At 33.8% G+C, this 23751-nt stretch overlaps 4 protein-coding genes and 2 long non-coding RNA genes across 9 annotated transcripts; 3 read left to right on the top strand and 3 right to left on the bottom strand.

Annotated features, from left to right (window-relative positions):
- The first annotated feature begins 2584 nt into the window (after window positions 1-2584).
- Window positions 2585-4531, top strand: LOC105176864 (polyphenol oxidase I, chloroplastic). The gene has a single exon (XM_011099798.3). It carries the CDS (start codon window positions 2610-2612, stop codon window positions 4389-4391), a length of 1782 nt encoding a protein of 593 aa, XP_011098100.1. The 5' UTR covers window positions 2585-2609; the 3' UTR covers window positions 4392-4531.
- Window positions 4532-7895: 3364 nt separating this feature from the next.
- On the bottom strand, window positions 7896-10437 carry LOC105176865 (chlorophyll a-b binding protein 8, chloroplastic). Its single transcript, XM_011099800.3, has 4 exons — window positions 10337-10437; window positions 10097-10249; window positions 8853-8914; window positions 7896-8667 (listed from the first exon to the last, which is right to left on the bottom strand). Exons 1-4 carry the CDS (start codon window positions 10418-10420, stop codon window positions 8052-8054), a joined length of 915 nt encoding a protein of 304 aa, XP_011098102.2. The 5' UTR covers window positions 10421-10437; the 3' UTR covers window positions 7896-8051.
- Window positions 10438-12544: 2107 nt separating this feature from the next.
- On the top strand, window positions 12545-14771 carry RUG2 (Regulator of chromosome condensation (RCC1) family protein). Its single transcript, XM_011099801.3, has 4 exons — window positions 12545-12928; window positions 13450-13666; window positions 13828-14146; window positions 14223-14771. Exons 1-4 carry the CDS (start codon window positions 12615-12617, stop codon window positions 14705-14707), a joined length of 1335 nt encoding a protein of 444 aa, XP_011098103.1. The 5' UTR covers window positions 12545-12614; the 3' UTR covers window positions 14708-14771.
- Window positions 14772-15243: 472 nt separating this feature from the next.
- On the bottom strand, window positions 15244-17796 carry LOC105176868 (uncharacterized). Its single transcript, XM_088877330.1, has 4 exons — window positions 17465-17796; window positions 16759-16795; window positions 15621-15742; window positions 15244-15516 (listed from the first exon to the last, which is right to left on the bottom strand). Exons 1-4 carry the CDS (start codon window positions 17714-17716, stop codon window positions 15454-15456), a joined length of 474 nt encoding a protein of 157 aa, XP_088733456.1. The 5' UTR covers window positions 17717-17796; the 3' UTR covers window positions 15244-15453.
- A 1483-nt stretch (window positions 17797-19279) lies between these two features.
- Window positions 19280-21256, top strand: LOC148784497 (uncharacterized). 4 transcript variants are annotated; one of them, XR_016063559.1, is made up of 4 exons: window positions 19280-19458; window positions 19705-20509; window positions 20579-20788; window positions 20869-21256. It is a non-coding gene; the product is annotated as an uncharacterized LOC148784497 (long non-coding RNA). The 4 variants fall into 4 exon arrangements; XR_016063560.1 differs by having other exon boundaries at window positions 19280-19454; window positions 20869-21198; XR_016063561.1 differs by having other exon boundaries at window positions 19705-19774; window positions 20869-21198.
- On the bottom strand, window positions 21253-23199 carry LOC148784496 (uncharacterized). The gene is made up of 3 exons (XR_016063562.1): window positions 23132-23199; window positions 22404-22466; window positions 21253-21518 (listed from the first exon to the last, which is right to left on the bottom strand). It is a non-coding gene; the product is annotated as an uncharacterized LOC148784496 (long non-coding RNA).
- Between the last annotated feature and the right edge of the window lie 552 nt (window positions 23200-23751).

Raw genomic sequence — 23751 nt, 5'->3', positions numbered from 1 at the left:
AAGCGCCCTCAACTCAAGATATCACTCTTGACCCACCTAATAATAGTAATGATCCACTTATGATGCAATTTTGACTAATCAGTGTGACTTATTATCTGAAAAATATATAGCAAAAATAAATTTTCTATTCAAAAGTATATATAGCTAATTATTTTATATACATATATTCACACATACAGATAGACAGTAAAATCAATTTCATGCAATGACACAAGCCCACAAATTTTCAACATACAACCACCACAAAATCATGAAATAACTAATATCACAATCGTACACCTGTCTAGGGTAAATTACATTTTTGGTCCATAAGTGGACCTGTTTCCAACTTTGGTCCCACACTCAGGCCAATTCACACATTGAGTCTCATATGTAGTTTTTTTTTTTAATTAGAGGACCATTAAGGAATTTTCGTCCAATTGATAAAGGCTTGTTACTTGTTAAATGTGGAGGAAAAATCAACAACTTAATGGGAAAAACCAGTATACCATTTGCTTTCTATTTAAGTCATATTTTTTCATTTCTCTCTTACATTGAGTAGGAAAAATGTCACAAAATATGGCTTCTAATAGAGAAGTTTTTTGTCATTGTGGAAGACTTGCGATTTTGAAAACCTCATGGACCGACGACAACCCAAGTAGAAGGTTTTTTGGGTGTACGAAAACCACACCTGCTTCTTTTTTTTTTGTACACCCAATATGATATAGTGAACAAGTAAATAAAAATAATTCTTATATACTTTCATATAAGAGAAAGTACTTCACTATATAATATGTTATATTCTTTAATTCTCTACACAATTTATTTTAAAAATTAATTCATAAATGACTTAAAGAAAAATATTTAAAAAATTAATTCATGTTGAATTCATACTTGATTTTGCTTATTATATGTATTTTGAAATACTTAATAAAATTTATAAATTGTGGTTCTACTTTTCCTATCATCAAATGTTATTTGCTTTATTTTAGAATATTGACTCATGCATATCAAATTATGATTTTTGTAGCTTATCAATTTTAAGCGTAATTAACTTAAAAAATCATAAGGTAACAGCACAAAAAATCAAATAATATTCTAATTAAACTCGGTACTCGGATAAAATTTTCATAATTTCTAATGAATAAATGAAATACGCACTTCTATTAGAATTTTGTTAAAGTAGATTTTGCTTCATTATTATATTAATTAATATTCTAACTTATCTAATATAGGATTTACAAATTATATTAATGCACTTCAAGTTAAAAACTTAATTAATTAATTTGAATTGAATTATATGGTTGCCTCCTTACACAACAAATTAATAAGTTGAGTCTTCTTCCCCTTTACTCTTACTTTTTTTTTTAACTTTTTAAATGACAATTTTATAATATTAAATTTTATATTAATCTTTTAGTAAAAATTTTGAATTTATATATTCATAAGAAATGTTTCATTTGACTCAACTATAAAAATAGTTATTTTTGGGTTGTTGAAATTCGTAGCTTGCTATTTTTTGTGAAACGACATCCGTGTAGGAATGCCGAATATTCATAACTCTTAACAATGGCAAATATTTTTGCTGTGATGGATAAATTAAGTTTTATATCGATTTTATTTAATTATGATTAATAATAATCATTTACCATAATTTTCAGTCCATAGCTATTAAAATATTGATAAAGTGAATTTTCTTCTAATTTATTGTTGCTGGATTTTAATGAAATTCGTCAAATTTGTGCTCGCAATTAATTATTTTATTATAATGAACATATGATGCAGATTAAGAAATCTTGACGACCTAAGTTAATTGATCAGATCAAAGTCATGAAATCTCATTTAAGTTCAACCTGACCCTATAATCGTGAAGAAACTGAACTCCGGCTGTTGATTCAAACTTTCACTGATAGCACCTTCGAGTGGAGATCAATTATTAGGGATTTTTTTTTATTTAAATCAAATTTGATCGAATTAAATCAATTATATACATTTATCATGCATTATAAAAAATATAACATAACCATGGTTAAAATTAAGTTAATAGCCGTAGTAAAAAAAGTCATTGACCACAGTCACGCAATGGTTGTTGGCGTGGTTTTTACCAGTGTGGCTAATAATATATAATAGTTAAAAGTTATGACAAAAATAGTTTTCATGGTGATTAAGTTAAGTTTTTGCATCGAGTTTTATTTAACCGTGGTTATTACTAATTATTTACCATAGTTTCAACCCATGGTCAAGAAAATCATAGCCGATAGCAATTTTTTTTCCAGTGATGTTATTGGCCAATTTTCTTAAATTATACACAAATCACATGAAAAGTACATATATTACATTTATTATATATAATTGAATCCAATCCAAATTAATTAACTTTCCGCAATATTAGACGCTCCGCTGCATACCTTCTCTGAAGAAGAGGCAAAACACGTGCATGGCGCACTATGAATGCATGTATGATTTTTCACACATTTCTGTGGTAATAAAACTTGTAAACGAAATAAGATGATAAAATGACGAAAAGCAAGTGGGCCTGAATTTTCAAAGGAATGCAGTATAAATAGAGGAGTTTCATGCATGCTTCTACTCATCATACACTAAATTAACATACAAATATATAGCCATTAATGATGTCATCTCTTCTTTGTTCATGGGCAGCCACGTCCATCCCTCTTCTTTCCATCCCAAGCTCCTCTTCCTCCTACTCTTCTTCTCTAGTTCTCTACCCTAAGCCAAAGGCACGTAATGGTAGTACCAAGGCCACAAGGCCGTTTTGCAATGCCAGAAGAAATGACGACCAAAACAAGAATTCCACCCAAGAAAATAAGTTGGACAGGAGGAATATGCTAATAGGATTGGGGGGTTTGTATAGTGCGGCAAATCTTGGTTCTAATACACTTGAATCATCGGCTGCTCCGATACCACCCCCTGACCTTAACACTTGTCGTCCTAACTTAGGACCGCCGGTGCCGTATAGCTGTTGCCCTCCTGTTAATACCACAATTGTCGACTTCAGGCCCCCAAATAATCCTCCCATGCGCACTAGGCCTGCGGCTCATTTGGCCAATGCTGATTATATGGCGAGATACAACCGGGCAGTGCAGCTCATGAGGAATCTTCCTGCAACCGACCCACGCAACTTTATGCAACAATCGTATGTGCATTGCGCTTACTGCAATGGTGCCTATTTCTATCCAGCCGCGCAAGGGCTGAATGGAGGGCAGATTCAGGTTCATGGTAACTGGCTATTTTTCCCGTTCCACAGGTGGTACTTGTACTTCCACGAGAGAATCTTGGGGAATTTAATCGGCGATCCAAATTTTGCTTTACCATATTGGAACTGGGATAGTCCTGATGGTATGAACACTCCTCGTATGTATACGGATAGTAGAACCTACCCTGCCTTATTCAACGAAAGGCGTAACCAGCAGATTTACACTAGACCTGTCAATTTGGCCACTGGAGGTAGCAGCAATATGACTCCCCAACAGATAGCTAATAACAATTGCACCGTAATGAATAATGAGATGATTCGTACTGCCACCACCCTTGAGACGTTCATGGGGAGTCCGTATCGTCGAGGAAATGCTGTACCAAATGCACCTGGAACATCCGAGCGTGGTTCACACAATGCCGTACACAGATGGTGTGGAGACCCGAGGCAGCCAGCGGGAGAGGACTTGGGCAACTTCTACTCCGCAGGTCGAGACCCCATCTTCTATGGTCACCACGCCAACGTCGACCGAATGTGGACAATATGGCGACAGGGAAGAGCCAACAACCAGCGAGATTTCACGGATACAGACTATTTGAATACCCAGTTTTTGTTTTATGATGAAAACAGCCGGCTTGTGCGTGTTCGGGTTGCTGACTGCTTGGACAATGCGAGACTGGGATATCAGTACCAAACTAATGGGGTCTCTGTTCCATGGACTAACTGCCCCCCTTCTGCCAGTGTACGCGGGACCAGAGCAGCAAGAATAGTGGACGCCCCGAAACTGGAAACCCTCGAATTCCCTCTGAAACTCGACAAGGTTGTCAAAGTTCGGGTCCCCAGGCCCAGGAAATTGAGGACGCCGGAAGAGAAGGAGAACGAGGTAGAATTACTGTTGATCGAAGACATAGAGGTGGATATAGGTGAATTTGCAAAGTTTAACGTTTTCGTGGATGAGGAAGAGGACGATTTTGATGACTTGAACAAGGCTGAGTATCTGGGAACCTTTTCCCATGTGCCCCATAAACATGACACTCCGATGAAGATCAAGGCGCAGGAAAGGTTGGAATTGCAGGCGCCGCTGGAGGACTTGGATGTTGAAGGTGATGAGGAAATATTGATCACTTTGGTACCTATAGCGGGGGATATCACTATTGGTGGTATCAAGATCACCTATGCTCCTTCCTCCTCATAAGAATGCATGTTGTGATGATCAAGTCTTGGCCTATGAACTATATGATGCTCAGTAATTGAGTATTATCAAAAAGTACATGAAAATAATTATTATTGAATAAGTACTTTATAAAAAAAAAATCTGGGTTTTCATATATATAATTGTCTCTTTTCATGTGTCATTATTCTGGCTTATATAATATTATTATAATTTCCGCTCTATATATCAATGATAAGGGAAAAGAAAATAAAGGCTTAGATATTAAAATTAATACATTTCTTTTAGATATATGCTACCAACATGGGGAAATTATAATTTTTTAAAATTCGCAAATTGAGGGCAATTTCAACCAATCTTGTAGGGAAGTCGCATGTATTGTGCATCTACACGTTAATTTGTGGATTTTCGATCAATTTATATACGCATTAGTTTTTATTATGGTTGATTTTAATATGACCAAAATTGTCACCCTTTTTTTTTTTTGATAAAGACTGCAATTTCTTTTAATATAATTTGATGTCAACAGTAGAGTTGTAAAATTTAACAAAAAATAAAAACTATCGAATTTATGTTCTTAACCACATGATGAAATAAGAGCGGTGACATTGCAATCAACCTAAACAAAAATTCACATCAGACAGCAAAAGACATTGGAATAAAAACAAGTATCATAATAGAAACAACTACACAATTAACCAAAGCAACTAAACAGCTAAAATTCAGAAAGTTAAAACTGCTTCGACTGCTCGTGCTTCAATGAAATGTGTAAGCAGAATCCTACATTCATCCGCCACAAAAGACTCTTTCTGTACCTGTTCCATGATCAAATCATTGGTGTTTGCTTCTTTCTTTTTAAGTTTAGAGCTTACTTCCACTGCCAGGAAAAAGGCCCTTTAGTGATGGATTCTGTGACCGCGTTTCAGAAGGCTAGTCGTCCCTTTTTAAATTTCGACAGATGTATGAATGAATTCTGGACAAAGAAATGTTGTTGCTCTGATTCCTCGACTGGATGTGTCAGTGGCCTAGGGTGGGGATGGGGGTGGGCCTGTGGCTGTCGGCTGCAGGTTGGGGAACAAAAGTGGGAGCCCCATCTTATTGCACATCATTCTCAGTACCTACTTGATTTGATCAAGTTGTGTTGAGACGTGAGAGTCTATCTTCGGCGGCGCAGCAGTGAATGTTAATGCTCTGATATCTAGATCGACTGGCGGGTAGCACTGATGTATATGCTTCGGATCCTATGCCAAAGACTCGGTCTTGCTTCCTCCCACCACAACCTCAGCATAAAGCTGGCCCTTTTCTAGGGGTGTGACATTGACAGTGGATAAGATACCCTCGCCGGGCATCAACGGCAAGGCAAGCTCCTCGAGCAAGTTTTAATAAGCCTCTTGACAATAAATAAAATACAATGTGTTAGTAAATAAATAATTTTTTTGTTTTTAAGAAAAAAAGAATGTACAACTTACCACCTTCTCGTGAGTGGATGGCCCACACCAGGTCCCATCTGCTTTCTTTTTGTAGCAGCTGAGACGGCTAATTAAGTTGAGAGTACTCATGCAAAGATATTTTAAGATATTGTTATAAATTTGTAAATAGTTATTATTCGAATTAAACTTATAATAAATTAAATGTACTTACTAGTTCTTTTGTGCTCGCCAACTGAAAAGGACTCCTACGATAGCCGATATTCGCCACGCCAGGATTGACCAATCGGTTGACCTTGTTCTCGGTCAACTTCTACTTGAATTTGTTTGTGCCCCAATATGCCTAGAGGGCAGCTCAAACGTCGTCTATGAAATATTTGGACTGCCTATTTGTTGTTCAGGCTTTGTTGATTCTTTTACAAAGTCATTTGGATGCAAAGCAAGCTGTGGGAGTAGCCTTTCGTTGGTGGATCCAGGCAGTAACACAAGATTTCTACACTTACGACACAGACATCTAATTTTTTCGCGATTAATATATGCATACTGATCCTTTTCCTAATTTACGTAACCTCAAATATCATCCTCAAACTCCTGTCTAACTCCTAAATTTGTTGGCAGGTGCTTATCATACATTGACCTCCTTAATTGTCTTAATACATTTACCTCATTATATAAAAAGTATAAATATAAATATATTAATTAAAAGCACCTAAACAATTATACATATATACTTAACTTTAAAGAATTAGTATATAATATCCAAAACAAGAACAACATCACAATTTAAATGAGTACATTATTTAATATTTGGATAATAACCCACATCCTACACTTATTTTTCAGAACAAAATGATAAATCGCATTCTAGACCTGGTGAACCCATAAAAGAAATATATATATATATATATATATATATATATATGATAGGCCCACTCGCAAGGATCAGGCAGTTGAGCCCAAATCAAGAAGAGAAATTCGCAAGGCCATATTCAGCCCATTCAAATTGAGTTCACAAACTGGTGTTATCAGATTTTATTTTATGCTTGATGGACAGCAATTAAGATAGCAAGAAACAAACTTCTTCTAGTAACATCTTAAGCTTGGGATGAAGGGCACGTGTAGATAAATGCGATAAAATGGGAAGACAAGTTAGAGGAAAAACTTGAATTCATAGATTAATTTCTAATTAGTTTTTGATGGGATTTAGAGATGACATCTAAATTATAATATAGCTGTTGAAATACAACCGTTAAAAAAATTTTCGATCGATTTTGAAACAATATTTGAGAGGACATCATTTAGCATAAAAATTTTGGACGGAGGACAGAGGATGTCCGCCCAAAACACCCCTGCAATTTGAGGTTTGGCGACAGCATTTTCGATGCATGGCCATCAGAAATTTGATCCTTGGATGATCATTGGGAATAAAATTTATTTCATCCACAATTTTCGACTGAACGCTATCAAGGTACAAAATGCATCACAATAATTAACAAAACAAAATCACCAACCAAATTTCAGACAGATAGGAACGAACAATTTTTTATGTCCCATTTTTCGAAGGAGTTTGGGACAACATCTATTTTTCCAGTGGATATGGCAAGCTCCTCGTCTGTTGATTGAAATTAATCAAAAACTAACAACATTCATTACAAATCTTCTGACTTATTAGGAAAATTGAGACAAAAATTTGCTTTTACAACAATATTATGAAAGAATTGTCGGTCCACTTACATGGTGCGCAATAAAAGAATCTTACCAAGGAGCAACAATATTAAAGTAAATACAAAGATAAAAAAGAAAAAATCACATTTTTTGTCTTATAACTAAGACTCATTTTTAATTTAATTCTATTTATTCTGATATTTTTATATTACATCAAATAAGTTAGATAGTTTTTTGATTTTTAGTTCTCGCGTGACTTTTTCATCCAAAAATCAACAAAAAATCACGGGATCACTAGTCCAACACGTGTTTGAACTAACGGCCATATGGCTTCTCCATTAATTAACTATTGGATAAAAAAGTCACGTGAGGAATGAAAACAAGAAATTTTCTAACTTAATAGGATGTAATGTAACAAAATTGTAATAAATAGAAATAAACTGAAAAAAAATTCTAATATATGGAACCAAAAATATAGTTTTTCCGATAAAAAATCATCTTTCCTTACGTATTCTTACTAATGACATGCTAAATAGTTCTCTACACGTAATGGAGTTACGAACAGTACTTAGCAGCATACATGAGTACAAGTTTAGTGGAATTTGAGGCTGGTCAATACATTGTTGTTCACGGGGTCAGCCAAATGGTCGAGCAGGTTTTGGTAAGGGCCGACGCCGGTGACTAGACCCTGTACAAAGTACCCCAAGATTGCCAACATAGCCAGTCTTCCATTCTTCACCTCCTTCAGCTTCAAATCCTTCATCGACTTCTCATCTTTCCCGAAGCCAAGCGGGTTGAAAAAAGGGCCACCAGGGTAGGCAGGATCGCCTGACCCTCCCAATCCCTTTTCCAACCCCAAGAAGTATTGCTTGCCCATGGAGCCTGGCTTGGCCCAGTCCTGGAATCTCCTGTGCTCGGCGAAGCCCATAAGTGCCATCTCCAGAACGAATAGGGTGTAAGAATCTGCCCAGTAGTCGTATGTTCCAGCCGGGGGAATGACTCCAGTCTTGAACCATGGGAGAGCTGTTTCGGCAGGGATCAGGCCTGCTTTACCCAAGATTTCTGGTGCTATGGCTCCTGCTGCCCCTAACATAGCGAAACGCCCGTTGATGATTTCACCGTAGGCTAGCCATTTCGGCTCAATGAATCCCCCGGTGCCTTCAGGGTCCGAAAGCCCCAACGGGTCGAATCCGTAGTCACCAGGGAGGCTGAGAAAGTGAGATTTGGTTAAGGCGATTTGCTGAAAGGTTTATGTAACCTCAGATACATTGATCAGTTTGAGTCTCGTAAGATGGCAAGATTACATGAATTTTTGTCTTGGCCCTGATCACATTAGTAGCAGCCTAGAAACTACAGATTTTGGCTATCAAACTTGTAGGAAAGAAGCAATTACCTGCCATCCAAGTAGGAAAGGCTCTGCTTGGATGCAAACCAAAGGGGCCTGTTAGCTCCTTGCTGGAAACATATAGCCAAAAGTATATAGAAGTATTAAGCCTCAGTCCTTAGTCGTAGGATATGTTGTATTAAAAATAAACAGAGAAAGGAATGTGAAATCACAACAATTATACTATGACACTGCAAGAAATACATAGTTGATTACTATAATTAAAAGAAAAAAATTGTAGCAAATCATGTCAACGTCCGCAATGATCATTGGTCATTATTTCTGCAAGTGAACCCAAAAAATTAGCCGTAATTAAAACCATAGGCAAATGTTTTGATCATAGCTAAAAGCTATAACAAATATTGATTAACTGTGTTAAAAATTTAAGTTTCTGCATTGATTTTATTTGATGAATGATTAATATTCTTTATTTACTATTGTTTTAAATTGTGGTGAAATATAATACTAGTAAAAGAATTACCAATCATTAATTTATGATTTGATTATTACTAAAAAGGTTTAATATTACATGACTATGGAGTCCAAATATTAATAAAAATCCAATTAATTCACTAGGAGTCCCTTTTAGTTTTTCCTCATTATTATTTAATTACTCAAAATGTAACTAAAAAAAATTATATTCTGTACATATCGTTGTACATTTACTTTGTAATTTTTTAAACAAATCAAATTATGATATTTTTTGTGTACTGAATAAAAAATATTTGAAATTTACTTTCCTTTTCATCATAACAAATAATTTGAAAAAAAATTATTATGTTTTCCCATGCCATAGCATTTTCACTTCCCCTCCTTTCATTAAACCAAACCAACCTTTAATTTCTTGTCATTAATCTAAATATATTGATTTAAGATGAAATCCCATAAAATTGTCCAAATATTACTGAGTACAAAGATAGATAAAATGAAAGAAGAAGAAAGAAAATTAGGGAAAGAGGAAACTAGAAATAGGAAACGCAAAAGAAAGGGGAAAAAAAATAAAAAAGGGCCATAAACACAAATAGGAGAAAAAGAAAATTAAAAATAAAAATTAATGGCAATAGTTAGTTTTCTAACAGTGTCAATTAAAAATGTACTATCTTTTAAATTGCACGTCAACCAGATATTGCTAGCCCATAAAATTCATAATTACATACGCAATTCTCCTTAAAGTAAAGGACGAAAAGTGGAATTTCATCGGATCATGACATCCGGAATATAACTCCCAAGACGTTCTAAAAATCGAATCTTACCTTGACAGGAGGGGTAGAAGCAGCCTTTACAACAAAGGAAACCCTCCTCGAAGACTCTGCTGGCCTTCCTCCCAGAATCTGCCTGGCGGCCTCTGCCGAAGAGCATATGGACGACGAAGAAACCAACGCCTGTGTTGCCATCTTCGTTGTGAGCTACTTGGAAAGAAAGAAGAGTTAGTAGCTAGCAATAGCATGCAAGTACGGAGAGAGTGCAAAATAAGGGCGGAGGTAGCAGGCCACCAGGATTTGTGTGGCCGGGGCTGGTTGGCAGCATGGAGATTGTGGTGCACAACATGAGCAAGCAGATAGAGTTGGGATCTTCATGTCAAATGGAATACGCACATGTGGCCTAATAAGGGTAAATTATGTTTTGCCATTGTCCGTTTTTCCACTTTGTTATTGTTTTTTCTTTTTGCAATCAACTTACCATTTTAACTTTGTAAAATTTGTACTTTGCCATATATGACCTTTTTTTTGTTAATTTTTCTGTTGGAAAAAACATCACATGCTATGTATATATGGAAAAACATATCACACATAACCCTTAAATATCACATGTACACTACAAGTGATGCATTTTCAACAAAAACTTGATCGAAAAATAGTTATAAAATAGCAAAGTGTAAAATTTTGTAAAGTTGAAATAATAATTTAATACAAAAAATAAAGTTTAGATGTCGAAATATAAAAACAGCCTTTGAAAGGCAAAATATAATCAATCCTCTAATAATAAGTGCAATCATATAAGATAAATAACTAAATTACCCGTCTGAGGTTTCTTCCATTTTACATAAAATGCTGCAAATAGGGCTCTCGCAAATTTAATATCTAACATTTTAAAAATATCCCTTGAAAATTTTGATTGTAATTTGAATAATTTTTTGAACTAAAATTACTTGGACGAAATTATTGTATTTTCTCACTTTTCCGAGAAGTAAGATAATGAGTTTCAAATCTCAATTGTAATTTTCATTTTTAATGGAATCATGTTATATTTATAATTATGATAAATTTTAGAAGTGTAGATGTAATTTACCCAAGATATTATTGGCTTTTCCATGAATAAATCTTTAATGCCATCTGTATAAATATATATTCTTGAAATCTTTTATTGCAAAATATCACTATTTAAAATCGTATTGCAATAAGAAAAAAGTTACTATTATCGACATTTTAACTGTTTTGGACTAAAAGTTATGGTAAATAACTAGTATTAATCATAGTTAAACAAAATCGATACGAAAAATTTACCTTATTCACCGTAAAAAATGTATTCGCAGCAAAATTATCGCAATAATTTTTAGCCATAACGAATGTTTTAGCACCCTTGCAAAAATTACGGCCAATAACCATTGTGCGATCAAGATTAATTATATCTTTTAAACCATGACAATTGACTATAGTTAAGTGCTTTATTTATTTTTTAATATTGCATCTTATATTACATTTAATGCATACACTCCACGGGTATTCAAATGAATTAAAATAATTATTTATCAGCTTATTAGCAAATAAAATTAAAAATAGATTTTGGTTTACAATTTCTAACTTTTTACTGATTCAGTTAGACTCTTTTAAGCTAAAAACTAAAAATACTAGGTCCGTACAACATCTGTATCTTATCTATAAAATTATAAATATTAAGTCATTTTTTCAAACAATTCAAATTCAAGTTTTTCACTACTTTTAGTTTTTAGTCTTAACTCTTAAAACCTCCCAACTTTTAATATTGCTTAAAACTTTTTTACAACCCATTTTATCAAAAAAATAGAAACTATATGTATATGTATATATATATATATATTTTTATAAGTGACAGGTAATAATTACATTAACATTTCGATAGATTAAGCAATACATCAATACAATTAAAAATAATGAATAAATTACAATAATTTACATAAAGAGAGATAAATAAATTAAAATGCATCAAAATCCTTAATCTTGCACTTATTCCTCAACTGACACTACATTTGTATCGTTTTCACTTGATGGTATATATGTATTAAAACTGACCAAAATATATAATTTAAACACATTGATTAATATATATTAATATTTTGGATAAATTAAATTGACACTCTTTGAGGTTAAATCAGTTTAAACAAACATCCCCTATCTTTTGCAAAATTATAGGTACATCCCTGAGGGGTGTTAGTGTAATATTATTTGGAGGGTATTTTCATAAGTTTTGCACTTGAATAGGGAGTGTAATTGTAATTAAAACTACAACTCTGACGTTATAGTTGTAATTTTGTAAAAAATAGAGAGTATTTGTATATTTTGATCTAATATTAAGGTGTGTGAATATTATTTATTCTAATATTTTTATTATAATATTTTATTTTATTTATTGACGCATCACATGTGTATGTACGGATATTTGATAAAAATAAAAATCTTGCAACCCCCATTTTGGCTTTAAATTTAGACACTCTAAAATAAAGGAAAAACGCATTACATCACATCACTACAAACAAGATCTAACCTTTCAGTCCCTCAGAACTGAAAGAGCATAATGCTGCGGTTCCTCAACAGAAAGAACAGATCCCCGTCGGGCCTCCTAATCGGTCTGGCTCGGCGATGGATGTCCGCCAAAACGACCGTGATGAGCTTCGGCGATGGTTCCCAGGGTGCGCTAGGCCTGGCCGCTTCTCCAATGGGTCTGTGCTGTGACACCTACGAGCCCACTCCTGTCCCAGGCCTGCCGCCCGACCTTTGCAGCATCACCGCCGGCCACTACCACTCCCTCGCCGTCACTTCTCAGGGCCAGGTCTGGGCCTGGGGCCGTAATAGCGAATCGCAGCTTGGCCGTGGCCAACTTTCTCCTAGGTTTTGTCCTATTTAATTTGCTAATTCTTTTTTTGTGCTTGCTGAATTTTGAATTTTACTTGGGATTGTCAATATGTGTTCAATTATAGTGAGAATTGGGAAGAAAGGTGGGGAAATGAATGCTGATGATTCATTTTTTTCGAAATGAGCTGATATCTATAGCCGCTGGGAATTCTTTGAAAGCTCATACTTTTAATTCAATGACATAAAAGGAAAAATTTATCATAATTTCAAGATATTTCTGACATGCTTTTCTTTTGTTGAGAGAACTACCCTTGTATTCTTGAGGCTGTGATGGCTGCATTTGAATTGGAGCCTCTGAATGAGAGAAAATTATTAAAATTTTCACTTTTAACAAAAAATTCAATATGTTGCCCGAAATTACTGTCTGTAATGCCTTATAGAATGCTTGAATTTGTGTTCAAGTTTGTCTTTATGCATTGAAAATACTGCAAATTGCTTCTTGAAAAATTTGATTCATTGATCACAACATTTAATATTACAATTTCTTTTTGATTTAGAGAGACGTGGAGTCAACCACAAAAAGTAGAAGGACTGAATCAAGTGAGAATACAAGCTGCATTTGCATCTGGTGTTATATCTGCTGCAATTGGAGATGATGGCACTTTGTGGGTATGGGGAAAGTCCAACCGTGGGCAGCTAGGTCTTGGGAAAGATGTTATTGAAGCTATTTTACCAGCTAGAGTTGAATCACTTCTTGGACAAGAGATAGTTAAGGTGGTCCTCATATAATGTTTAAGGTAGAATATGTTAGTTCTTTAGAATTGTTAGAGATGCCTATTGCTTATTATAACAGTTGTTATAGAGTCTTTGGAGCTGACTAAAAGTTACATCACGGGCTGAGTGAGCTAATGCCTTTCATCTGTATGATCTTGCAGGTCTCCCTGGGTTGGGGGCACGCTCTTGCTCTGTCTAAAGATGGGAAACTGTTCGGCTGGGGTTACTATGCAGATGGTAGATTAGGAAAGATTGGTAAATCTTTGGAGGCCTCTCCACTTGATTCAGTTGCTGAGAAAGTGTATTCATCAAGTGAAAACTCGAATTTGATGGTTGAAACAGCAGAGAAATTGGTTTTAGCAGCAATAGAGAAGGAAAAGGAAATGCCTGTCATATGGGAACCTACTTTAGTCGAAGAACTTTTTGATGTTAAAGTTGTGGATATAGCTTGTGGACTTGATCATTCTCTAGTATTGTGCAGTAAGTCAATGCCATCCACCTTTTTTTCATGTTGTGTGATGTGATCATTTTGAACTAATTCGGATACAATTTTCAGGTGATGGTTCTCTTTTAAGTGGGGGGAGCAACGTATATGGGCAGTTAGGTAGAGTAAAAGAAGATTTAGGACTGCATCAAGTTGATATGAGCCAAAGACCTCTGAGTATAGCGTCAGGACTAGGGCACTCTTTGGCGATCTGTGAACACACGCTATCAGAGTCGGGAGAAGATAGTAGAAGTGTCGTTACATGGGGATGGAACCAGAGTTCTCAACTTGGGAGAGAAGGGTCAGTGAACGTCCCTCTGGTTGTCGACAGTCTTGTTGGCGAGATGCCAATTTCTGTTTCTGGAGGGCGGGTCCATTCCTTAGCTGTGACGGCCAAGCAAGAGGTTTGGAGTTGGGGCTGCGGTAGAAATGGCAGGCTCGGATTGGGTAGCTCTGTTGATGAACCTGAACCGACGCTGGTTGAATGTTTGGAGGGTCGTGAAGTCTTACAAGCTGTCTCAGGGTTTGACCATAATCTTGTTCTGGTTGCTGAATGATGTGAAATGAATTTGACACTATTCTCTTCATATCCTCATGCTTATCAATCTTTTCTTTGTCCTAGTTAACGAGTGATTTTATGCAGGATTTGGAGCAATATTTGCATGTCACATCATAGAAAATACAGATCCAATGGTTGTTTGACTTTGCGATTTGCTTGGATAATTTCATATTAAAAAAGATTTTAAAATCTTGGACTCTCATCTTGAACTATGTATTTTAAAATATTAATGGCTTTCAATATAGAATCACTTGAAACGATTTTCTGACTTAAATTCAAAACCTTTCATTCAAATGTATCTTCATAGATTTCATGTGATCTTAGATCCAACCACATCTTACGTAGTATAATGAATCAAAAAGAGATTGGAGGTTCGGATCAAATACCTGAATTCGAACATTCTTAACAAAATAATGTATGTAAACTCTGATTTTGAATTAAGAGGGTTTTTGACTAAGCTTATAAGCTCTTAAAATCATCTTAAGAGATGTTCGAGGTATTCTTTTTTAAAATAAGACTTTGAAAATTATAAAATGTTTTAAAAAAGCTTAACCAAATATCCTCTAAGTTAAGTGTACATAGAATTCTTGGTACAAGTAACTATATAAATAGTTATATAAAATTAAGAGGAAGGAACTTTAGGTACTAAAAAGGGAGTGAGAATAGACTGACAGAACAGCAGTTGTGGTTAATAGAACTACAAGAAAATTAAGCAAAAATCAGGCCTGGACAATGAGCATCAGTTCAGAAGTTTTCTGGGCTATCATCCAACTGTTTCTCATCCTCAATATCAACCTCCAATATTTCCTGAGAATCGAAGAAGCCCATGATGTTATTCAGACCTCAAAATGCTTAACAGGAAAAATAAACAACGAAAAGGCAAGAAATGTAGGGAAAATTATGTGAATTACAGGGATTCTCTGCTTCAAGTAATTCCCAAGCCTGGCCAAAACCGTGGAACGTTTATGCCAAAACCGGCCGCTGAGGCTGATCTTCACATACGGTCCGTCTACTTCAGCAAGTTCTGCTTTTCCTGTTCGACATATTCTCCACATCAACATACAAATTTCAATTCAACTTCGTGGAGCTGAAATCGTGGGATCTAAGTTTTGTTTTAAATCCTATTGCATGTTTTATTTTATTTAACATAAACATGCTATGTGTATAAAGATGACGCCACACATTTTATTTAAGAAGAATTCTATTTTGATAGCGTGTATATATTAAAGGGAAAAATGCATGCAACCATCTTCTAATATTGCAACAAATTACTTCTTAGTGAAAAAAAAAATAGTTATTTCTCTCTTGTGTTTTTAAAGATGCAGTGATTTGATCTTTTGTGTTTTTCAAAGTGTAAAAAACATAGGGGGATAATTTGCTCATTTACAATATGGACAATTATACTCCCCTCCCTCGAGGTTTGGTGAAATTATATATAGATCCCCTGTAGTTTGGAAAATTACATCTAGCACCCCTGAAGTTTGTTTCAATCTAACAAATAAGTCCCTATATTAGTTAAAATTCACAAAATTTGCTGATATTAACGAAAAAACTAAATGAAAATTGATATTTACCATTGATTGGCTTAAACCTGAATTATTGCAGTTCAAACAATTTTTTCGAACTAAACTACCCTTATAACGGTGTAGATATACCTCCTCACATACATTAATATGTAAAGACGTATGAGGGTAATTTGATCATAAAAAGATTTATTTGACCTGCTATAAGTCAGTAATAAGTCAATCATGGGTAAATATAGATTTTTTTTTATTTTTTTTAATATCGGCAAATTCGATAAATTTTGACTAATAAAATGACTTATTTGTTAGACGGAAGCAAATATCAAGGATGCTAAATATAATTTTCCAAACTACAAGAAGTCTACGTGTACTTACGTCAAATCTCAGGGAAGGGGAATATAATTATCCCTTTATAATATAAAGTAAATTATATTAAATCTAAATAAAATAAAAATTACAATAGAATGTAAAATAATAAATTCAATCCGAACAAGTGAAATCGTTGTTTGCACAATGAGACTATTACCTGTTATGTTAACAGAAGTGTCAAATAGTTGGGCCAACTGCAAAAGGTCAAAACGTAAAGGCATGAAATTACGAGAAATTTGCATACGTAACAAAGTGAATATAATCAGTACGTCATGTTATATTATTTACGTCTCATTTAAGTGAATTATATTGGAGTAAAAAAATATTATTTAATTTCTTTGTTGTCGCCTTAGAAAGTATGGAACAGCAATTTAATTTAACTATTCTAACATTTTATCAGATATAGGCACTGTAAATTTAATTCCTTTGAATAAGTACCCGTTTAGCTCGGTGATTGAGCATATCAAATTTGTATTTCGAGTGTAAATGCAAGTTTTTTTTTAAGATAAATTTTAACGAGTTTTTCTAAGTTTTGACGTTTGGACAATTACCAAAATACCGTTGATTTAACGGTCGTCTAACAGTTAGCCAAATCAGTGAGTTTTCATTCATTTTTTAATTACTGATATTCTCTTGTTATATAAAATTTATAAATACTTCCCTGATATTTGATGAAATTATATAATCCTTATATAAATGTTTGAAATTGTCAACTTTCCGCTTTATTTTTTTCGAGAAATTTTTTTTAAAAAATTGGGCAATGGAAAACAAAAATAAGAACAAAAAAGGCCTAAATCTCTGAATTAATTTTCTGGTTTGTATTCAATGTACTTAATTATTGTGCTTATGAACAGAAGAGTTACCTCAACTCTAGCATCATCCAGGACCTGCTTGATGTTATCCTCTGTCAGATCGAGTGGCCCAAGTGAGGCTGAGATTGCAGCCTTAGATGATCTCTGCCGTTGGTTTCTCAGCCTTGTTGCTCCACTCTTCTTCAGATTCAATGCGGCCGGTGCAGGGAGCAAGTTTGATGCCAGATGATACGGTGGAGTGAGAGGCTTTGCTGTGGGCGATAAGCTACGGTGGAGATGAAGATGGGGAGGTTTCAATGGCATCTTTGGCCCTGTTTTGTTATCCGCTCTTTGATTCGCTGAGGGAATGTGTGGTCAATAGGACAAATAAATTGAGCCTGCTTTGATTTGAGAATTGTGATGAGCAAAAGATTTTCTATGTTGCCAAGGAGTCGTAGTTTAATTGGTGAAATTGATAACTCATGACTATAAGATTTTGGGTTTGAATTCCACATACGTGTAGGGATGCTCGTCTACTGTTGATTAGATATTAACGATTATTACATCATTGTTATAATTGTCCATAATAGTTGAATATTGGTATGCGATATTGATAATTGTAATCAATTTTAGAAATAATAGTTCATTGCTTTCATTTAAAAATAAAAATCTATCTTATATGATTTATAGTAGGGAAAATTATAAAAATTTCCATGAAATAGATTTCCATATTTAATAAATTTGTTAATATTTTTTAATTTAAAGAATTCATTTCAATAATTTTTATTTTTCTTAGTATGAGATTTCAATATATTCAAATTTAAAGATCAATTCGAATGCACTTAAACGAGATAAAGATAATTAATTATTATAGAAGTGTACATATATATATATATTCAGAGGGCTCGAATTCATAATTTTCTTGGACCTCAACCATATCAACCTAGCAAGGTTTCATTGGCCATTAAATTATTATTTGTAAAAAAACTTTTCTTAAATGTCATTTTACAAATATGACGATTTTATTCTTTTTGTAATAGATACATTCGTTTAAAAAATTAAAAATTGAACTACTAATTTACTTTTCAATATATTTGAAAAAAAAGTATTTTCTTGAGGAAGTTAAAATTAATTTGAAATATTTATATCATTTGGTAAGAAATTTCTACATTAATATTTATAAAAGTAGTAAGTATGATTGAATCCACAAAAATCGATTTTAAATCAATTTCTTCAGATGGAAATCATGGGGAGTTTTGGTAAAATCTAAATATGGAAAATAAAGGTGAAAGAATGAATAAGTATGAGAGCTTTGCAGTTAAAGACTCGATCCTACTCGATTCTATTATTGATTATCGATACAACAATGACATCATTCATAGTGGATTAATTGGTTATGTTATTGGTACAATCGAAGGACCTTATCTTTCCTTACCTTTTCATTAGTCAAGGAACTTCCATTGCCTAATTTTTTAATTAGTAAATAATTTTGGGAACATTTTCAAGATTTAATTTACCAACAACATTAAGAACTAAAAAGACCCAATCTTAACCAATAAACTCTTACAATGATTTATTTAAGGATTAAATGTAATTTTAGTCCACTAACTTCAGTCATTTTTCGTTTTAGTTCCGTAACTTTTTAGGATTTCATTTTAGTCCTCTAATTTTAAAAAATGCTCAATTTTGGTACAAAACTGGCTGAAAATTTTCGAAATCCACCGAAAAATGAGACATTGCCATCACGTGATATTTTTAATTGGGAAAAATATTTTATTGGCCATAACTCGCTTACATGGCAATGAAATGAATTTTTTGAAAAAAAAAAAAAGAATGATGTAGATTTCTTATCCACGTCAGACATGGAATTGGGGGGGGGGGGGGGGGGAAGATGGAGATCACCCCCAATACATGTGAGTAGTCTCCCAAATTTTTCCTAATTTCTCTTCGATCTTCAGCCCAAAAAAGAACTCCTCCTAAAACTTCTGTGAAGAAGAGCAAGATTCAGGTTGATTGAAGTGCTAGTTAGAGAGCGATGGTGTAGAAAAGGGATACGAGACATGTGGGTATGCTCCCTTCTCAATTGTAGATACAAAGTATCGAAAGGGTTTTATGTTTGTTATTGTTTATGTGGATCCTTGTTGGGTTTGTGCAGTGTGTTTTATGTTTATGTGGACTTTTGTTGGGTTTTTTTTAGTTAATTTGCTCGGTCTTTGTTATGCTTTTAATAGATGTGGTCTCCTACATGATTCCTTTATTTACAATATAGTAATTGGTGTTTTTTGTTTTTTTTGTTTTGTTTTTAATTACAGATCCTGACGGTGATTCAATTACATTGTCTCTGCATTATAATGGCATGACTAAACATGTCCTTAAAGCTATGTATGTAATGCGTAGTGTCTCTAAATACGATTATGTATTAGCCAAGGAGATCAATATTGAGACTTTAAACTTATTTTATGGTCTTGGGCTAGTAAAGGTAGGATAGTTTATATAATTGTAAATAGACGCTTTGAATTTTTAGTTGATAACAATGATTTGAAAAGAAAATAGAGGAAAATTAAAAAGAATAGAGAGATGTTTATTTATGTTGAAGTTAAAGAGGGTGAGGAGCCTGCAGAAACTAAAGTGGTGGGGGGGGGGGGATATACCTGAAGTTGTAGAGGGGCTGAAGATTGTTGCATTTAAGGGCTGTAAGGAGTGAGGGTGCTCATGGTGCTACAGGGGGTAAGGGTAGTCAGGGCGGTGAGAGGGGTGGGGGTGTTCAAGGTGATGAATTGGTTGATAGTGATTATGATCAAATTGAGGGTGACAATGAAAGATAGTGTGATTAAGGAGGGAGGGATGAAGGAATATTATAGTATAGAGCCATGAAGGAATGTTGTTTGAGTCCTGCATCATACCTCCCCTACCACCAAACTTTAGAAAGGTTGTAGGTAGACCATAAAAACTAGAAGAAGAGAGAGTGATGAGCCTGCCTCAAGAAAAAAACAAGTCAAAGACACCACAGGTGCAGAAGCTCAGAAGACATCAGAAAACAGTGTATTGCAACACCTGTGGAGAGTCTGGACATGACATTGCTAAGTGTCTAAAGGAGTGCCAAATGAAACCTAACAAGTATATGTTCATCTTTTTGTTTCTAACCATCTTACACATATGTATTCTAATTTCAACTTTGTATAACAGGGTCAAGTAAGGCATGAAGTTGGACATACTCACAAGGGACAACATGAAACAGTTAAGAAAAGAGTAAGCAATTACTAATATTAAATCTATACTTATTTATAACAATGCTGAAGTACTGTTACTTTGTATTATGCTGGAGGAAAAAAGGCTACTCAACCTGCAATTGAACAATTGTCTAAAACTGAAGGATTGGAACAGGCTACAACAATTGTAAGTGTACATACACATGAAGTTTTATTTTTACACACAATATGAATTCCAGTATTAAGGACTTTTATTTATGATTACAGGGAACTCTGCATACAATTATTCTCCCACCCTTGCAAGTGCACACTGAAGAGGAGCAACCTGAAGTATGTTTGTCATAAGATCAAATGCAATCTCAAGCTGCACCCTATCCACCAGTGTACAAGCCTGACCCATCAATGTTTCAACAGTTAGAAATGACCAATCCACAATCAACTTTACAACCAAGAGTCCCAATCTGAGTACCTCCACCTTTCAGAGGCAGACAAATATTGCCATCATTTTCTGCAAGGCCACAATCTGTAACAACTTACCTAATAGTCAAAGATAATGTAGCACCCCCCTACCCGCTACATCTAATTATCATTATTTCAGCCTTACTGTAATCAGAACTCATTCTATAAGTAATTCTATTTCAACCAGTAAAATAAATGCTAATTTATCAATATAATATTATATGTCACAAAAGATAATACATACCACCAAAAGTAATATTTACCCTCACTACATGTTCTTGTGTACATAACCTCAAGAAAAATCATACCACAACTTTTAAACACAAATCCCGACAAAAGACCAGAATATTTACAACCCAATAATCAAAAACTTTGGCTTCAGAAGTCACGGCTGACCCACCTAATAAAGACGACGGCACCGCTCAAAGTCAATGTGGTTAGTCAGTGTGATCTATCTCCTGAAAAGTACGTGGCAAGGAATGAGCTGCCTACTCAATAAGTATAGCTGATCAGTTTATATATACACACAGGCAACAATTTCACGTACATGCAGTCACATCGACTAACAGTCATTATCAATAGCAACAACAAATATAAGCAGTAATACCTATTCACAATTAAAAATCAAGCTATGACACAATATTCAACATTATCGTTTATTAGTTAAGGGCCCCACTTACTCTAATTGGTATACATCAGTCAATGGTTTCGCCGGCCATCATCATATTATATACAGCACAGGATACCCGTTGTGTGATATCCCCACACTCTTTTACTCCAGCTGTGTAGCAATATAGCACAGGACATCACAACAAACATGGTACCCCCACACCACCCCAGTGTGTAGCTAACAAGCACAGGATATTCCCTGCTGCCCCGAAATACCCCGGTACCCTACGCGCCATGGTACCTAGCTTAATTCACATATTTTTCATATCTCAATATCAATCACATTTTCATAAACCATTGACTGTGTTTCCAACTAGGTAAGCATCATCTTTTATTTCAATTCACGATCATCATTCTTTTCTTTATAATAATCACTTCTTCAACAACAACTCCCAATTTGATTTCATCAACAACCAATTATATGATTATCACATAATCATATCCCGCATATCTCTACATTACCATTACATATCACATAGTAACAATTTCACCAATATTATGATAATCTAGCAAATAATCCACAACTAATTATATAAACAATCAATATACGAAAGCCACGCATAATAATATAAAGCCAAATCCACGTTCGCATCCAAGAAAATCAACATATATAATATATACAATACTACACATATAGATATATATTATGTATAAATCCAATTAGCTATACTTACCTTAAATCCCAAAATACTTCGATTCACGAGGGACTGCTCAACCCTCTACTTTGTCGTCACGTCCTATAACAAAATGTTATACGTATAATCAACATATATATAGAATATCATAAACTCTAAATAACCTATTATATAATGTTCGTACATTTCTATCAATCTTTTAATATTCTATTTATATTAAAGTCCAACCCCCTGTTCCATTTCTTTCAAATAACTACCTTTTTTAAGCTCCTCAAATATATATTTAATTTATCAATAAATTCATAAGAATTCATTTAATCAAACCCCTTATATATCCATAACTATCATTTTTAATAACATTCGTAAATTATATTACCACTGAAACCTCCTTTCCCTAATTAATAACATAATATTTCTAAAATATAACATCCGAAGTATTTCTATGAATTTTCTGTCAATTTACCGTTGCTATACAATTTAATTAAGCAACAATACATAGAATTACATATTCGATTAATCATTCCGATGGAATTGTATAAATTAACTATAAGGATAATTAAATCTAACAAATCAAATAATTTAATTGCCCAACTATATCATTTTTATAGCAATTGTGATATTTAATACGACACTAATTTAAATAGCTAAAATTATAAAATACTCCGATTAAATAGTTCACCGCTCAATATAATCAACATTTAATAAACGGACTAATTAAATAATATAATTATATAAATTATTAAAGATTAAAATCTAAAATCCCGTACCTCTGTTTCCACAATGTGTGTGCGTCGGTGTGTGTGTGTTTGGAATATGTGTTTGCTTGTATAAAATGTGTATGTGTTTTATTTTATAATGAGAAAGAACAAAAAGCCCACCGCCTCACACTCACAACTCTCTCTCTCTCTCTTCACTTTATATATATATATATATATTATATTGTTATATACATAATATTATTATTATTATTTTATATATTTAATTAAACTTTTCTTAAAATACCAATTACACCCTTTTCATTTTCTTAATTACTATAATTTGCCCCAAATATTATAATGAACTCCAATTTAATCCGTTTAAGAGTTATTATATTCCAAATTCAATCTATAATTTATTTACTAATTACATCTAGATTTCTAATAATTACCAATTAGTCTCCCAATTACATAAAAATTCTACGGACGTCACAGATAAAGTGCGGAAGTTTTTAAATTTAAACCAGTGAATGCTAGTTGAATATGATGACATTAATACTTGTGTTTTGTCTGGTCCTGTTAGTTAGTTTTGAAGCCAGATTTATGGTAGACAATGACAATATTTTGTGGTCTTTTTGACATCAATTATTGTAAACAATCACAACGTTTTTTGGCTTTTAAATGTTATTTTC

The sequence above is a fragment of the Sesamum indicum genome, linkage group LG13 (genome assembly GCF_026168435.1).
Source record: "Sesamum indicum cultivar Baizhima isolate 11 linkage group LG13, ASM2616843v1, whole genome shotgun sequence".
NCBI classification, from domain to species: Eukaryota; Viridiplantae; Streptophyta; class Magnoliopsida; order Lamiales; family Pedaliaceae; genus Sesamum; species Sesamum indicum.
Note: the sequence above shows the minus strand (reverse complement) of the source record. Positions and strands in the feature narration are given on the sequence as shown.

Excerpts from the sequence above, each read along its gene's own strand:
- LOC105176865 (XM_011099800.3), bottom strand. The coding sequence starts at position 10,420 with ATGAAGATCCCAACTCTATCTGCTTGCTCATGTTGTGCACCACAATCT. Across the intron at positions 10,250-10,336 it reads CCCCGGCCACACAAATCCTG|CTCACAACGAAGATGGCAAC; the intron begins GTGGCCTGCTAC and ends CTTTCCAAGTAG. Across the intron at positions 8,915-10,096 it reads CTTCTACCCCTCCTGTCAAG|CAAGGAGCTAACAGGCCCCT; the intron begins GTAAGATTCGAT and ends ATATGTTTCCAG.
- LOC105176868 (XM_088877330.1), bottom strand. The coding sequence starts at position 17,716 with ATGCCATTGAAACCTCCCCATCTTCATCTCCACCGTAGCTTATCGCCC. Across the intron at positions 16,796-17,464 it reads TGGATGATGCTAGAGTTGAG|TTGGCCCAACTATTTGACAC; the intron begins GTAACTCTTCTG and ends GACCTTTTGCAG. Across the intron at positions 15,517-15,620 it reads ACTTGAAGCAGAGAATCCCT|GAAATATTGGAGGTTGATAT; the intron begins GTAATTCACATA and ends TTCGATTCTCAG.
- RUG2 (XM_011099801.3), top strand. The coding sequence starts at position 12,615 with ATGCTGCGGTTCCTCAACAGAAAGAACAGATCCCCGTCGGGCCTCCTA. Across the intron at positions 12,929-13,449 it reads CGTGGCCAACTTTCTCCTAG|AGAGACGTGGAGTCAACCAC; the intron begins GTTTTGTCCTAT and ends TTTTTGATTTAG. Across the intron at positions 14,147-14,222 it reads TCATTCTCTAGTATTGTGCA|GTGATGGTTCTCTTTTAAGT; the intron begins GTAAGTCAATGC and ends TACAATTTTCAG.
- LOC105176864 (XM_011099798.3), top strand. The coding sequence starts at position 2,610 with ATGATGTCATCTCTTCTTTGTTCATGGGCAGCCACGTCCATCCCTCTT.